General features: G+C 37.6%; 1 protein-coding gene across 1 annotated transcript in view; it reads right to left on the bottom strand.

Annotated features, from left to right (window-relative positions):
- Positions 1 to 3,696: 3,696 nt before the first annotated feature.
- cdh16 (cadherin 16, KSP-cadherin) overlaps positions 3,697 to 15,148 on the bottom strand; it is a 75,260-nt gene continuing 63,808 nt past the window's right edge. Inside the window, exons 15-18 of the mRNA XM_056461985.1 lie at positions 11,973 to 12,212; positions 7,636 to 7,752; positions 4,026 to 4,142; positions 3,697 to 3,919 (exon numbers count right to left, since the gene is read on the bottom strand). Coding sequence (XP_056317960.1) covers positions 3,819 to 3,919; positions 4,026 to 4,142; positions 7,636 to 7,752; positions 11,973 to 12,212 — 575 coding nt within the window. The 3' untranslated portion in view covers positions 3,697 to 3,818. The remainder of the gene's footprint in view (positions 3,920 to 4,025; positions 4,143 to 7,635; positions 7,753 to 11,972; positions 12,213 to 15,148) is intronic.

The following is a 15,148-nucleotide window of genomic DNA, read 5'->3' on the forward strand; positions in this document are numbered from 1 at the left end:
AATATATGGCAGTACAATAATAACAAATGACAGAAATTCATTTTAAAGAAAGATATTTTTGAAGGCCTCATGAATCTGTGTCCACATGGCAACAATGTACTAAAAACAGAAAGGCTCTGCAGTTTTGTATAGTCTAGAACTGCTCTATTTATTGGTACTGTAAATGTTGCAACCCAGGCTCATTGTGGATATGTACCAAGGTTTATATTTCTGGGAATCGGGAAATATGTACCCAGAGCTACATCTGATTGCAGTTTTTAGTTTTCGCAATTCCACTAGTGAATGAGAAAAAAAGAAAAAAAAAAAAAGGAAAAGATACCACAGCCACATGATTTTACCACATTTTTAGATTTCACCACATTTTCAGCCTGTTATTTATTACTATTACTATACAGTGCATGTGGAAAGTATTCATAGTGCTTCACTTGTTCCACATTTTTTTTGTATGTTACAGCCTTATTTCGAAACTGATTAAATTCATCTATTTCCTCAAAATTCTACACACAATACCCCATAATGATAATGTGAAAAAAGATTGAAATTGTTGCAAATTTATTAAAAATAAACCTGAAAAATCACATGTACAGAAGTATTCACAGCCTTTGCCGTGAAGCTGTAAATTGAGCTCAGGTACATTAAGCTCCACTGATCATTCTTGAGATGTTTCAGCAGCTTAATTGGAGTTCACTTGTGATAAATTCAGTTGATTGCACATGATTTGAAAAGGCATACACCTGTCTAAGGCCCCAGGGTTGACAGTGCATGTCAAAGCACAAACTAAGCATGAAGACAAATTAATTGTCTGTAGACCTCCCAGACAGGATTGTCTTGAGGCACAATTCTGGGGAACGTTACAGAAAAATTTCTGCTGCTCTGAAAGTTCCAGTGAGCACAGTGGCCTCCTTCATCTGTAAGTGGAAGATGTGTGGAACTACCAGGACTCTTCCTAGAGCTGGCCGGCCATCATACCTGAGTGATCGGGGGATAAAGGTCTTACGGAGGCAGTCAATAACCAGATGGTCACTCTGTCTGAGCTCCAGCGTTCTTCTATGGAGAGAGGAGAACCTTACAGAAGGACAACCATCTGTGGAGCAATCCACCAATCAGGCCTGTATAGTAGAGTGGCCTAACGGAAGCCACTCCCCACCTGGAATTTGCCAAAAGGCATCTGCAGGACTCTCAGACCATAAGAGACAAAATTCTCTGGTCTGATGAGACTAAAATTGAACTCTTTGGAGTAAATGCCAAAAAACCAGGCACCGCTCATCACCAGACTAATACCATCCCTACAGTGAAGCATGGTGGTGGCAGCATCATGCTGTGGGGATTTTTTTCAGCAGCAGGAACTGGAAGACTAGTCAGGATAGAGGGAAAGATGAATGCAGCAATGTACAGAGACATCCTGAATGAAAACCTGCTTCAGAGTGCTCTTGACCTCAGACTGGGGTGACGGTTCATCTTCGAGCAGGACAATGAACCCAAAGCACACCGCCAAAATATCCATGGAGTGGCTTTACAACTCGGTGAATGTCCTTGAGTGGCTCAGCCAGAGCCCGGATCTAAATCCTATTGAACATCTCTGGAGAGATCTGAAAATGGCTGTTCACCGTCGCTTCCCATCCAACCTGATAGATCTTGAGAGGTACTGCAAAGAATGGGCAAAAATTTCCAAAGACAGATGTGCCAAGCTTGTGGCATCATATTCAAAAAGACTTGAGGCTGTAAATGCTGCCAAAGGTGCATCAACAAAGTATTGAGCAATAACTTTGAATACTTATGTACATGTGATTTTTCAGCTTTTTTATTTTAAAGAAATTTGCAACAATTTCATAATATCTTTTTTCACAGTGTTGTTTTGGGCTATAGTGTGTAGAATTTTAAAGAAATAAATGAATTTAATCCCTTTTAAAAATAAGGCTGTAACATAAAAATACTTTCTGTGAATACCATGAACACTTTCCAGATGCACTGTATTTTGCTTTGGTTTTACCTGGTTTCTGGAACCGTTTTTCACCAGACTCGAACCCTGTCACAGTCCACTTCGCTCCACATCCCAAGTTCATCAGTGTATGCGGTGAGCTACTGGGCAATCTGGTAACACCAGAAAAGCTGTCCATACAAAAGTAAGCAGTCAGTGGTAGCAACAAAAAGGTACAGAAGTCACTGGTGGCATAATACAGCCCCATATAATTTGTTTTGCAGACGTACCTCTGGGTACATATTTGTGGTTTCCCAGAAATATAGACCTGGGTATGTATACACAGTGGGCCCGTATTGCAGAAATGACAGCTTACTCAAACCCCCTTGCATTGACAGGTAAAAATTCGATCTAACTGCTTACACTGCAGACACAAGAACACAGATCCGATTCATATCGGATAAATTTCTACATATGAACAAGGCCTGAATCTGATTTGAGTAAATCAAAATCCACGTGATTTTTTTCCTGCTTACAAGTTCATGGGGCATATCCGATCTGTGCCACATGGGAGAAAATCAAAATTAAGTCACTTGAACCCTGCAGTGTAAATGCGGCCTATGTGTATAAGCAACCAAAAGCATACCTGGTGTAAATCCTGATGTTGAAAGACAGTATGTCCACATGTCATAAGTGAATTTATGTTAAAATCGTTCAAATGCAGTGACACCACATGATTTTAGGACCCTGCAAATTTCAAAACAATCACACAATATTAGAAAACATGGACAGAGAGAAAAATTGCTTTCAGAGCCTCCCTCCCTCTTTCTTTCTTTCTTTCTTTCTTTCTTTCTTTCTTTCTTTCTTTCTTTCTTTCTCATACCAACTATTATGACCTGTGAATGTACACAAAACCAGTACACTTTGTGTGTGTGTGAATTATAATGTGAATTACAACATAATCTGCTGTAAACCATAATCTCTAATGATTCTGTCGTACATGATACACCATACCACTCTCACCGTTCAGTGGATTTACCTTCCTGATAGGTCAACTTCAGATAAATCGACAGGTCAGCTCGTTCAACTGCACAACCATGACCATATGAGCATCAATAAGTTCCACATGACTTCTTCTGATGGGAAAAATTCATTTATTCATTTTCTTTTCGGCTTAGTCCCTTTATAATCAGGGTTCGCCACAGCGGAAAGAACTGCCAATTTATCCAGCATATGTTTCACGCAGTGGATGCCCTTTCAGCTGCAACCCAACACTGGGAAACACCCATACACTCTTGCATTCACACACATAAATTATGGCCAATTTAGCTTATTCAATTCACCTATTGCATAGCGCATATCTTTAGACTGTGGGGGAAACTGGACCACCTGGAGGAAACCCACGCCAACATGGGGGAGAACATGCAAACTCCACACAGAAATGCCAACTGACCCAGCCAGGACTCGAACCAGCGATCTTCTTGCTGTAAGAGGATTGTGCTACCCACTGCGCCACCGTAATGTCCTTGATGGGAAAAATTCATGTATGAATTTGAACGACAGCAAAAATTTTACCGTGCAGGCCCACCTTAAGGACGCTCTCAAATATTTGAATATTCATCGATCCTACAGCTCAAAGGAGATGAGAAATAATCTTTAAAAACTAACATATTTTTATAGACCATAATGGATTATGCTAGCAAATGATAATATAACCATAATTAACCATAAGCATAACAAAATAAAATAAACAACACAGAACTATCACACTTGCTCTAATACATATATGTCTACTACTACCTAACATGTCAACAGTACTCAAACTGAAATTTAAGCAGAAAAAAAACATCAATTGATTCAATGAAAAAAATGACCCAGTAGTCTCCAAAGACCTCCATAACTACAGAGACACATTGAGCGGCACCCGTTCCTGGCAGTCTTTGTTTGGTGGTGTCGCATTCTGGTAGGAGAGTCTCACGAATATAACAATCAGTATAACGCCTGTAAACAAGAACATCAAATGTGATTGCAGGAAGCGCAAATCGTGTTATCCTCTTCTGTTTGCGATCACCTCAGGATGTACTGAATGAGTGTGCACACGTCTCACCTATAACTCCCAGCGTTCCTAGCAGGATGCCCACTGTTGACTGAATGGTGGGCATGCCCTCCAGCTGTTTTGGTGCTGTTCTGCAGTTCCCCCTCACGTTGCATGGGCAAACCGTCACTGTGAGAGAAACAATGACCACTAAGCTCGTTTTTTTAACTGAATTAGACAATCAATGGCTGCACATGGGGAAATTGGACATATGGAGCACTAGGTGAAGATGATTGCATGGATGAGGTCTCAGGGAGGCTGGCAGGAAAGTCAGACAAGAAGAAAGAGATAGAGAGAGAGAGATGCCATGCACCTGTGGCCGTGCTATGCATCACTGGAGACTGTGTGAACAGGATGTTTCAGGAGAGAAGCTATTAAACCAATGGATGTGTGTGCATGAACAAGCGGAGACAAAAATGAACAGCACTAGCTTACAGATTTTGTAACTGAAGGTCAAGGTAATTGCTTTGGTATTTCTGCAGTAATTAAAACAACACTGCTTGTTTTGGAATTTAAACTTTGAATGACCTACTAATATTACAGCTTTATAACTCAATACAGTAAATTGATTAAAAATTCTGTTCATAAATATATAATAATACACTGCGGAGACACTATCAATACAATACAAAATAAATACAATTTTTGGTAACACTTTTGTTTGGGTCACAATTCATGGTATTAACAAACCATTAACTAACACTACCAGCTTAACAAACTACTAATTAGCTGTTTATTAATAGTAATAAGGTAAAAGTTGGGTTTAGGTATTGGGTAAGGGATTAGGGATGTAGAATGAGATCATTCTTTATAACTACTAATATACTGTTAATATCTTAATAATAGGCAAGTAATAAGACAGTAGTAAACAGTATGAATTGTGACCTAAACTAAAGTGTTACCCAATTGTCATAATGTAATTTGTAAGCAGTAACGATACAATACATTTGGTAAGTAATCATGATCAGCAACATCTAATATCTAATACAGGTGTGTGCCAAAAATTGAATATCAAAGGAAAGTCTATTTCAGTGATTTGTTTCAAAAAGTGAAACTTGTGTGTTATATTAGTTCACTGCACACAAAGTGAAACATTTCAAGCCTTCATTTCTTTCAATTTTAATAATTATGGATTAAAGATGAAAAAACTCAAATCCAGTATTTCACAAAATTAGAATATCATGACAAAGTTCAACATTGTAGGCTCCCTGTGTCTCAATCTAGATCACTAATTAATGCAAAGCCTTGAAATTGTCTCAGTCTGGCTTAGTAGGCTTCAGAATCATGGGGAAGACTGCTGACTTGAGGGTTGTGCAGAAGATCATCATTAGAACCCTCCATAAGGGGGAAAAGTCTCAAAAGAAACTAGATGCTCACAGAGTGCAGTATCTATGTATATTAATAGAGTGTTAAGAGGAAGGGAAAATTTGGCTGAAAAAGGTGCACAAGTATGACTGTAGCCTTGAGAGGATTGTCAAGCAAGGGCGACTGAGGCTGGTGTCAGAGCATCAAGAACCATCAAATACAGACGTCAGCATGACATGGGCTATAGCTGTAGAACTCAATATGTCAAACCACTCCTGAACCAAAAACAATGTTAGCAGCGTCTGTGCTGGGCTAAAGAATAAAGTACTGGTCTGTTGCCCAGTGGTCCCAAGTCCTCATTTCAGATGAAAGCCAAGTATTTCATTTGGAAATCAAGATCCTAGAGTTTGGAGAAAGCGGAGGGACATAAAAGTCAAGCTGCTTAAAGTCCAGTGTGAAGTTTTTACAGTCAGTGATGACCACTGTCTTTTATCAAGTCCACAGTCAATGCAGCTCTATACCAGGATATTTAGAGCACTTCATGCTTCCTGCTGCAGACAAGCTTTTTGAAGGCGATGTTTTTATTTTCCAGCAGGATTGGAACCTGCACACAGTGCCAAAACTACCAGTACCTGGTTTAAGGACCATGGAATCCCTGTCTCAGTCAAAGGCTGATCACCTCCATGCTGCGCCGCCTTGATGCTGTAATTAGCGCAAAACGAGGCCCAACAAAGTACTAAGGACGAGGGCTGCACAATTAATCGAAAAAAGATCACGATCTCAATTCGACCCTACACACGATCTTAATTCAGCTTTTCTATGATTCAGCCAAATATATTTTTAATGTCAGGAGAGAAGAAAAGGCGGCCGCAGAAGTCTTCACAGCAACATTGAAACCTTCAAATGGTGTTAAAAGTGTCACATACTGTATTTATAAGGTATAATTCACCCAAAAATGTCATTTCTGTCTTCATGTAATGATGTGTTCGCGGCTGCGAAATCACACGTGAGCTGACTGCCAGCTTTTACTTACTACCGAGAACGCGCGCGCGCGTAAATGTAAATGTTTACTGTGTCAGTATAACAGCCCTAGCCTATATATAATGTTGAATATAATGCAAGAAGGAATCTAATAATGACAAAATTCTAATTTTACCAGTGAAAACAAATGGTCTAATAATGTTGTCAATGACAGATGACAAGCACATGTCTTAAACATAATAATTCAACTTCATATTTATGAATAGTTATATTCTGATGTCATCATTTTACTGTGAATTAACAAACAGGACAAATTGAAAGTCTGTTCAAGTCCATCATAATGACTGTACAAAATGTAGCATTTTAAGCAACAGTAGACCTACACATAGGCCTAATATTGTTGTTTTACCATATGTTTGAGAATGAACAATAATAATAGGCTAATCATATTAAGCTTTATTTTACATTTACAGAATCGTGAGAAAATCGTGATTTTAAGCAAAAAAAAAATTGTGATTCACATTTTTGCCAGAATCGTGCAGCCCTACTGAGGACATAATAAAGTACATTAACACACTTTTCATAAGGCCAACATGCATTTAAGATCCTTTTTTATTGGTCTCATGAAATATTCTAATTTTGTGAAATACTGGGTTTGGGATTGTTTCATCTTTAACCCATAATCATTCAAATTGAAAGAAATGAAGGCTTGAAATGTTTCACTTTGTGTGTAGTGAACTAATAGAGTACAACACATAAGCTTCACTTTTTGAAACAAATTATTGAAATAAATGGACTTTTCCTCGATATTAAATTTTTTGGCACATACCTCTATAATATATAACATATACTATAATATTCCATTCAGATTTAAAAAAAAAATCTAAATTTAAATTGATAGGAAAAAAGTTACATCTGAGATACTAACAACCTCACATCAGTAAGCTGAGAACAATTGCATAATTTCAGATACTGGGTACATTAGAGCTAAGTTGTTTAATAAAAACAGCCTGAACAGTCACTGAGCCCATTTTTACATTTCTAATAATGCGTGACTATGCTTGTTTGAATGACGTGACTCTGCTTGTTTTGCCATTGACATGTGGCTGAATTGCGTTTTCATGTGTCGGGGGAACATATTGAGAGATCTAAAATTAAACACACCATTTGTGACCTCCATTGAATATTACGGTCTCCAGTGAGCCAATTTCACATTGTTCAGACAACCGATAAATACAGCGTATGATTGTAATCAAATGACGTGCATGGTTTCCTTCTTTATGCAAACATGCTCCCTTTTCCTTCATTCAGCTCTAAGTTAGTGTGTGTTTGTTACCTGGCAGATTGATGAATGTGCTTCTAGGAGGAGAGCTGCTGTCTGAGATGGTAAAAGGTACGATGTAAACCTCTGGAGGCAGATATGGCACATTCAAAGACAGGTTGGTGTGGGTGTCTGTAGAAACAATGAAAACTCAGCTGACATTTCTATGAAGGATTACACATAAAGAACAATGTTAATGCACAGGTGCTTGACACCGGGCGCATCTCAGTCTGCTCCCAAGCTCCAGAGGTTGTGAATCAGCATGTCATGAACACAAATTTGGGCTTTGGTTAGGATAGTAAGGACCTTGGATATAAGACTTTGGTGGTGAAATCAAAATGATTCTCTTTGTACAATATCACATGGGGTGTTTTTTAACGAAATTAAATGAAAATGTACAGTCATTTAAACTACATCCTAGCTAAAAACATTGTAAGTTTCATATAATACATTTACACAGTGTGGGAATTATACATTGATGATCAGGGGGGTCAACTTTTTCAATTAGTTAGTGTAATACAAGCTTCGGTCATTTATATATTTATTGTTCATTAGATCTAGTTTATTAATACAACATATTTCAGTTTTCAGTTTTTTTTGAGGGATATTTATTGTAATTAGTAACCTCTGATTAGCTATTTTAGATATTTCCGTAGGTCAAACTACACACACATCATCTAGTTTGACTTTACTTTTAGGCTATATGTAGATACAAACACCTATTTTAGGAGAAAAGAGTCATTTTTTACCTGAAGGGCGAATGGTGTACACAGAATTCTAAGAGAACAGGTGGGTTAAGTGGTCAAGTGTAATGCTGCTGAGTAAATCTAATGGAAAAACTCCTGACTGGGCCTAATCGGGATTTGTCTGTGTGACGCAGAAGCGAAAACTCAGTCCAGTAAACAAGAGGGTGTTATCAAGCTCTGCTCACTTTTATCAACAGTCCAAGAAGCCCCACTAGTGTCCTTTGACACTTGAGTCCTTTAATGTACTAGTCAACAAGGGACTAAAGGGGACACCAGTACTTAACCAGTGCAGGTTTATCTTTCACAAGTATCTCTCTTGTCAGAGGTGGCCAATATGTTGCCCATGGCCTTCACATCATTCTGAGAAACCTACTTGATGGTACAAAACCAGATTTAAAACGGCTTTTTAGAATGAAAGTGACCCACGTCCACACTAGCGATTCACACAGCGTTTCTGAACAACTCTCTGTCTACATTAAAACAGTGAAAACACACATCACGTGACCACACACACACTCTGGCATGCGCTGCAGCATATCTACCCAGATGAGAGCTGTATTCATCAAGGATCTACCGCTGGATCTAATCTCACTATATTTGTTAAACGTGACATTTAACTTATCTTGATGTCTATATCTAACGACATATTCCCTGACTTTGGTCTTTTGAATCTATTACTTGTTCTCAGGTATCGTGTTTTGGCTGAGCGCAAAGATAAGTTAATAATTAATGTAAGCACATACATTCTGTATATTGACTGATTGTTTGCCTTTTTTTCCTATATTGTATAAACTTATTTTATGTTATACTTTTATAATGGACATTATTTATTATTGAAACTGATATTCAGCAAAAGAGAGGGTATGTTTTGTATTTTCAATGAAAATGAAAGGAGGCAGTAATGTTATAGGCTCTGTTTTGTTATAAATATGCATACAGTGAAGATGACGCTCATATATGCAGCACGACGCCTCAACATTTCTGCTGTCTGTTAAGTTGTTATATCAAAATGAAAATAGCAGTTCCTCATATCATGTTTTCATTTTATTGTTAAGAAACAACCTACGTATCTAGGATGATGTGAAAAAGGTTATAAAGTACACTGTCCCCTTTGAAGATTTACCTGACATATGTCCTCAGGAGTGTGTTTTTCCATATCAAACTTGCAAAGTCTGAACTTACAAGAAGTGGATGCAGGACTGAACTGTGTGTGTAGGCTACTTAATATTGAGGAAAAGCTCCAATCAGGGAGGCAAATGTCTGCAGCCCCGCCTCTGTTTTCAGATGTCTCCGTTTTCCCCCCATCCACACTGAGACGGAGCAGCAGCGTTTTAGAATGAAAACAGCCTCTCCAGCGTTTCCAAAACGCTCCGTTTTTGGCGCTTGAAAACTCCGGCGTAGCGTGGACGGATGGCGTAACCGTAGCAAAACTTATGCGTTTCAAAACAATAAAGCATTAGTGTAAACAGGGCCTAATAGGCCTATGCATAGTTTTCAGTTATGAGACTGGGACAAAGATCTCACAAAGGAGGTCAAAACCATACCTGTCAACCCTCCCGTTTTTCCCATATTTTACAATTCTATCCTGCTGCCATCTCGTAAAGGTATTTTCCCGTATTTCTCCCATATTTTTAATCTTTCTATGAAGGGTGGCAATAAACATTAAATCCTTAACATTGAATCCTCCCTGTATGCAGCCCATACTGCCAAAACACCAGGTGATTCCCCTTGTTTGAATCTGTTCTTTTGCTTTCATTTTATTTAGACATATAAAACTCTTATAAAACAAAAAAGAAATAAATATAAAACGGCATGTCATGTAGTGGTGCGTGAATATCAGCTGCTCCATAGTGATAAATAGACGCTGTTTCCCAAACGAATTCTGTACACACGATTTGAAGCGGAGCGAATGTGGACACACTGGGTTTTGGACAGACATATACACATAATAATAATAATAAAAATAATAATAATAATAATAATAATAATAATAATAATAATAATAACAACAACATCTAAACATGTCGATCTTGGTGGGTTTTCTTTTAAACACAACAAATTATGTCTTAAAGCATAAACAGTTAGGAAAGCAATTAAATGCTTTCATTATAGACGTGTGCATTTTTAAATGGACACTTATGTTATTTAATGTAAACAAACTCTAATCTAAATGAGAGATTCGCTACGGAAAACATATGCTGGAATAGTTGGAGGTTCATTCTGCTGTGGCGACCCCAGATTAATAAAGAGACTAAGCCGAAATAAAATGAATGAATGAATAGATAAGTTGGCAGTTCATTCCACTGTGGCAGAAATAGAGACTAAGCCGAAGGAAAATTAATGAATAAATTAATGAGTTGGCGGTTCATTCCACTGTGGCAGAAATAGAGACTAAGCCGAAGAAAAATGAATGAATAAATTAATGAGTTGGCGGTTCATTCCACTGTGGCAGAAATAGAGACTAAGCCGAAGGAAAATGAATGAATGAATGAATGAATGAATAAATGAATAAGTTGGCAGTTCATTCCACTGTGGCAGAAATAGAGACTAAGCAGAAGAAAAATGAATGAATGAATGAATGAATGAATGAATGAATGAATGAATGAATGAATTGTCCTTTACAAGGTTTTATCAGACATGAAAGATCTGCTCGTGTCATGAGTGGACACACAGCTCACAAGCAAAGACATGTTCAGGGTGTAATATAGATTGCCACCTACAGACACCATACTACGTCATTCCTTTCCATCACTCTCCACATGCTTCTGTGATAGATCAGGTAAAGCTAAATGACTTACAATTGGAGGAGAGAGAGAGAGCAGAAAATGGGAAAAAAGGAAACACTATTGGATGTCTGAAGAATAAATGAAATGAAATGTCAATGGAAGTACAATTTTAACCTCTCAACCAACCGGCCCCAACTGTGAATAATAAACTAGAGCAGCATAATTACCCAATGTCACCACAGAAATCCTTTTAACCTATTAACAAGAGGAACATCGACTGAGAAATACTGAGCCAGAGAATGAGGAAGAAAAGAAAAAATGGGCTGAACAAATTCAATTTGATTCTGGTTCATGACTCAGACACTGCAACTAAGTCAACCTGCTCACCGGCATCAGCTTGGCACATTAATGATGCCTAAAGCTATCAGGACGAGAGCCATTACGCTTATTATGTCCAAGACAGATTCATCTGAAGACACTAGACATGGAGGGCAATTTCCTTCTTTGTCAGTACACTCTGCGCTGTATGTGTGTGTGATTCAGCGGGTGGTAAGCATTATACCCAATTCAGATGACGTTTCAGTTTGACTGCCAGGACGCTACATCTACCGAACAGCTTTTTTTTTCTGTTTTCAGATCTCTAATTTTATCCACATTGACGTCATTGCTAGCGGAGGTCAGCGCAACTGGTGTCAGCGCTATTGTGATTATTGAAGGTTTGGGAACATTACGGGAATTATACACTTGGAGAAGCGTGTGCTTTTTAAAATGACTGACAGACTAGGTTCTTAAGGATGGGTCATGTAGTTCTTGAGTGGGTTTGTCCCTTCTCACTCAACACAACTATTGCTTAACAGGTAGAGGAGAGAGATACACGAACCATTGATGGGGGTGAGTTTCCATGTGCGGCGGACAGTGGCGTCACTGCGAAGCGAAAAGTTGAGCCTTCCTCCATGCTGAGGGCCATCGCTGTCCCGAGATGCCAGAACCAGAGCCTGGTCCTCCCAGCGAGGTGTGCACAGGTACTTCCAGGAATAATCGCCCACCAGTACTGGGCTGTTGTCATTTACATCCAGAATGTGTACAGTCACCAGTGTGGAGGCTGACAGGGAAGAGTTACCTGGAGGAGATGATGACATTTTTTTGTAAGATTTTATCTTAAAGGGGTGGTCCACTACGATATCATATTTTAAGCTTTAGTTGATGTGTAATGTAGCTGTGTGAACATAAACAACATCTCTAAATGTAATACGCTCAAATTCAATGCAAAGGGAGACATTGGCTTTTTACAGTTAGCTTAGCTTAGCAAAGCATACAGCGAACAAAGTTTGGGCACTACAAAAAAATACATCCAGATTAATGAGATTATAAACCCTTCAGGTTATGCACATAGGAGATTCACAGCGAAGGTGTGTGGCCACAGAGGCGCTATAATGTTATAACAGAAAGCTAAAATGCCGTCCAAACGCTGTAATTTCCACAGAGCTCATTCTGTTTCTGGGCTTCCAAAGACACGACAAAAAGAGAGAAGTGCTTACAGTTTAATTTTAATTATGTTCCAGAGAATTATATAAAATATATAGCTAGCATTTGACAAAGGACAGCCTCCAGAATCTCTCCCAGTTCAGTGCTGGATTCAGCTAAAAAACTCCTCAAATGAGCGGTTTCAACTATAATAGACGATGCTGTGGATTCTGAGCCACAACATGTAAGTATTTTATTTGTTAAAATTCATTACATAGTATAAAGGGTTATGTTGTAGAAAGGATGTAAACAATGGGAAATGCTATTTGGCACTGTTACCAATTTAGCTACAAATTTATATTTATCAGTCAAACCGCTGTTAAACACCCACAAACTTCTGCAGCGCATGAAATGTTTCTCTATGTAGCCACTTTATGCGTGTTCTACATCTACAAAAGATATGTGAATGTCTCATATTACTTGCACTTGCTTAGGCAAGTTATTGTATAACGATGGTTTGTTCTGTAGACTATCATAAAAAAAGGGGCTAATAATTTTGTCCTTAAAATGGTGTTTAAAGAACAAAATTAGCTTTTATTTTAGCCAAAATAAAACAAATAAGAAAAAATATTATCAGACATACTGTGAAAATTTCCTTGCTCTGTTAAACATTATTTGGCTAATATTTAAAAAATAAAAAAAATAAAAATAAAAATCAAAGGGGGGCTAATAATTCTGACTTTAACTGTATATGATGAATTTAATAGCACAAGTTTGCTCTGAAATTAATCAACATAAAACCAAATCCAAGTGTTCAAAATGACCTCAGTCTGTGACCCAATGTAAATATTCATCAAATAATGATTAGCTATAATCCAAATCAGACATCTGAACCAGCTAATCTAGAAACATGTTGGAACACACAAAATGTGTGGGACGCTGACCCTCCATAAGTAGTATATGGGCACTGCTGGTTTACTGCCCTTATGTTTCACCAATCTCTATTGCAAATGCAAATTCTACCAAGCAGTAGAATAAGTGTATAACTGCAGTGAAAATCCAAACTTTGTCATATCACAAAAAGTCTCCTTATACTGTCAGTCATGCACTATTCATATCCTAAAGAAAGATGAAACCCCAGGCAATGTTTGACATGCTCAGTATGATAAAGCTTCTACTTGTATTGTTGGTTTAATCTCTCTTCACAGCAGGAGATGTTTTAAAGCAGGCATTAAGCTAAAGCTAAATATTGGTCAGGAGCTGTATTAAAGGTTGGGCAGTTGGAGATTAGTGCTACGAGCTCAATGCTATTAATCTATGATTCCCAAAGAAAGAGCTATTTTTTATATATAAAACAGCAAGATCTGATTTTAAAATAAATATCAAACTTAATAATAAATGTGTGCCTTTTCTGACCGCCAGCACTAATGAAAAACTGGAATCAAGACCCTTAACTATAAATAATCTCTCAGGTCCTTTACACTAGTACAGCACTATAAGTGAAGTCATTCTGAAATAAAATAAAATAAAATAAAATAAAATAAAATAAAATAAAATAAAATAAAATAAAATAAAATAAAATAAAATAAAATAAAATAAAATAAAATAAAATAAAATAAAAATGTAAGAGTTTTCAGCTGAACTAGCTGTAACCAATCACAGGGTTGGAAATGATCACAGGCTTGTGCAAGGAATGCCAGCAAAATGCCGCTTCACAAAAAAGGCAGCACACATTCAAGATAAGGGGGCAAATAAATAAAAACCTCAGCATGATTAAACAACTCATAACAGCTGTGCTTAAAGCAAAATGTGAAAATGACTGAAAAGACTAGCTGTAACCAGTCAGAGGCGTTTAGATTAGTCACTGCTGAAAACCATTTTCTTGAGCGCACACATTCTTTGACTGGTTTCTGAAATTATGTAACTAAGAGCTTTATTTCATTACATCGGTGATTACAATAGAGGTCTCTCCATAAAGTGCTAGATTAAAGTCAAGGTTTGACTGTAGCCAGATCATGGTGTGCCATTTATCTGACCAGTTGTGTATGTATTCTATAAATTCATATTAATAAACCTTATTAAAATATGTGGAACAGTATTTTTATTTGTCATAATTTTTCAGCTCTAGCCTGTAAAAAAAAATTTGGTCACACTTTACAGTAAAGTTCCATTAATGTTAATGTCACACTGTAAATAATATCTGTGAATTAGCAGTTTTTCCCATATTTTTTGTTTCATGTTTTTCAACTTGGCTTTCCCAATTCAGCTATAGCGCATGTCTTTGGACTGTGGGGGAAACCGGAGGAAACCCACGCCAATAAGTGGAGAACATGCAAACTCCACACAGAAATGCCAATTGGCCTGAGCCGGGACTCAAACCAGTGACCTTCTTGCTGTGAGGCGACAGTGCTAACCACTGAGCCACCATGCCACACACACCCCCTTTCGAAAATAGATATTTTTTTTTGTTGTAAATTTCTATTTAACAAAGTTTACTAATTTTGACTAATTAATTCACAAATTTTTGGTGCATTGAAACAAAACGATTTTATTAAACAGTTCTATCCATTAAAATAAGAGTTCGATCACTAC

Source organism: Danio aesculapii, chromosome 7 (assembly GCF_903798145.1).
Source record: "Danio aesculapii chromosome 7, fDanAes4.1, whole genome shotgun sequence".
NCBI classification, from domain to species: Eukaryota; Metazoa; Chordata; class Actinopteri; order Cypriniformes; family Danionidae; genus Danio; species Danio aesculapii.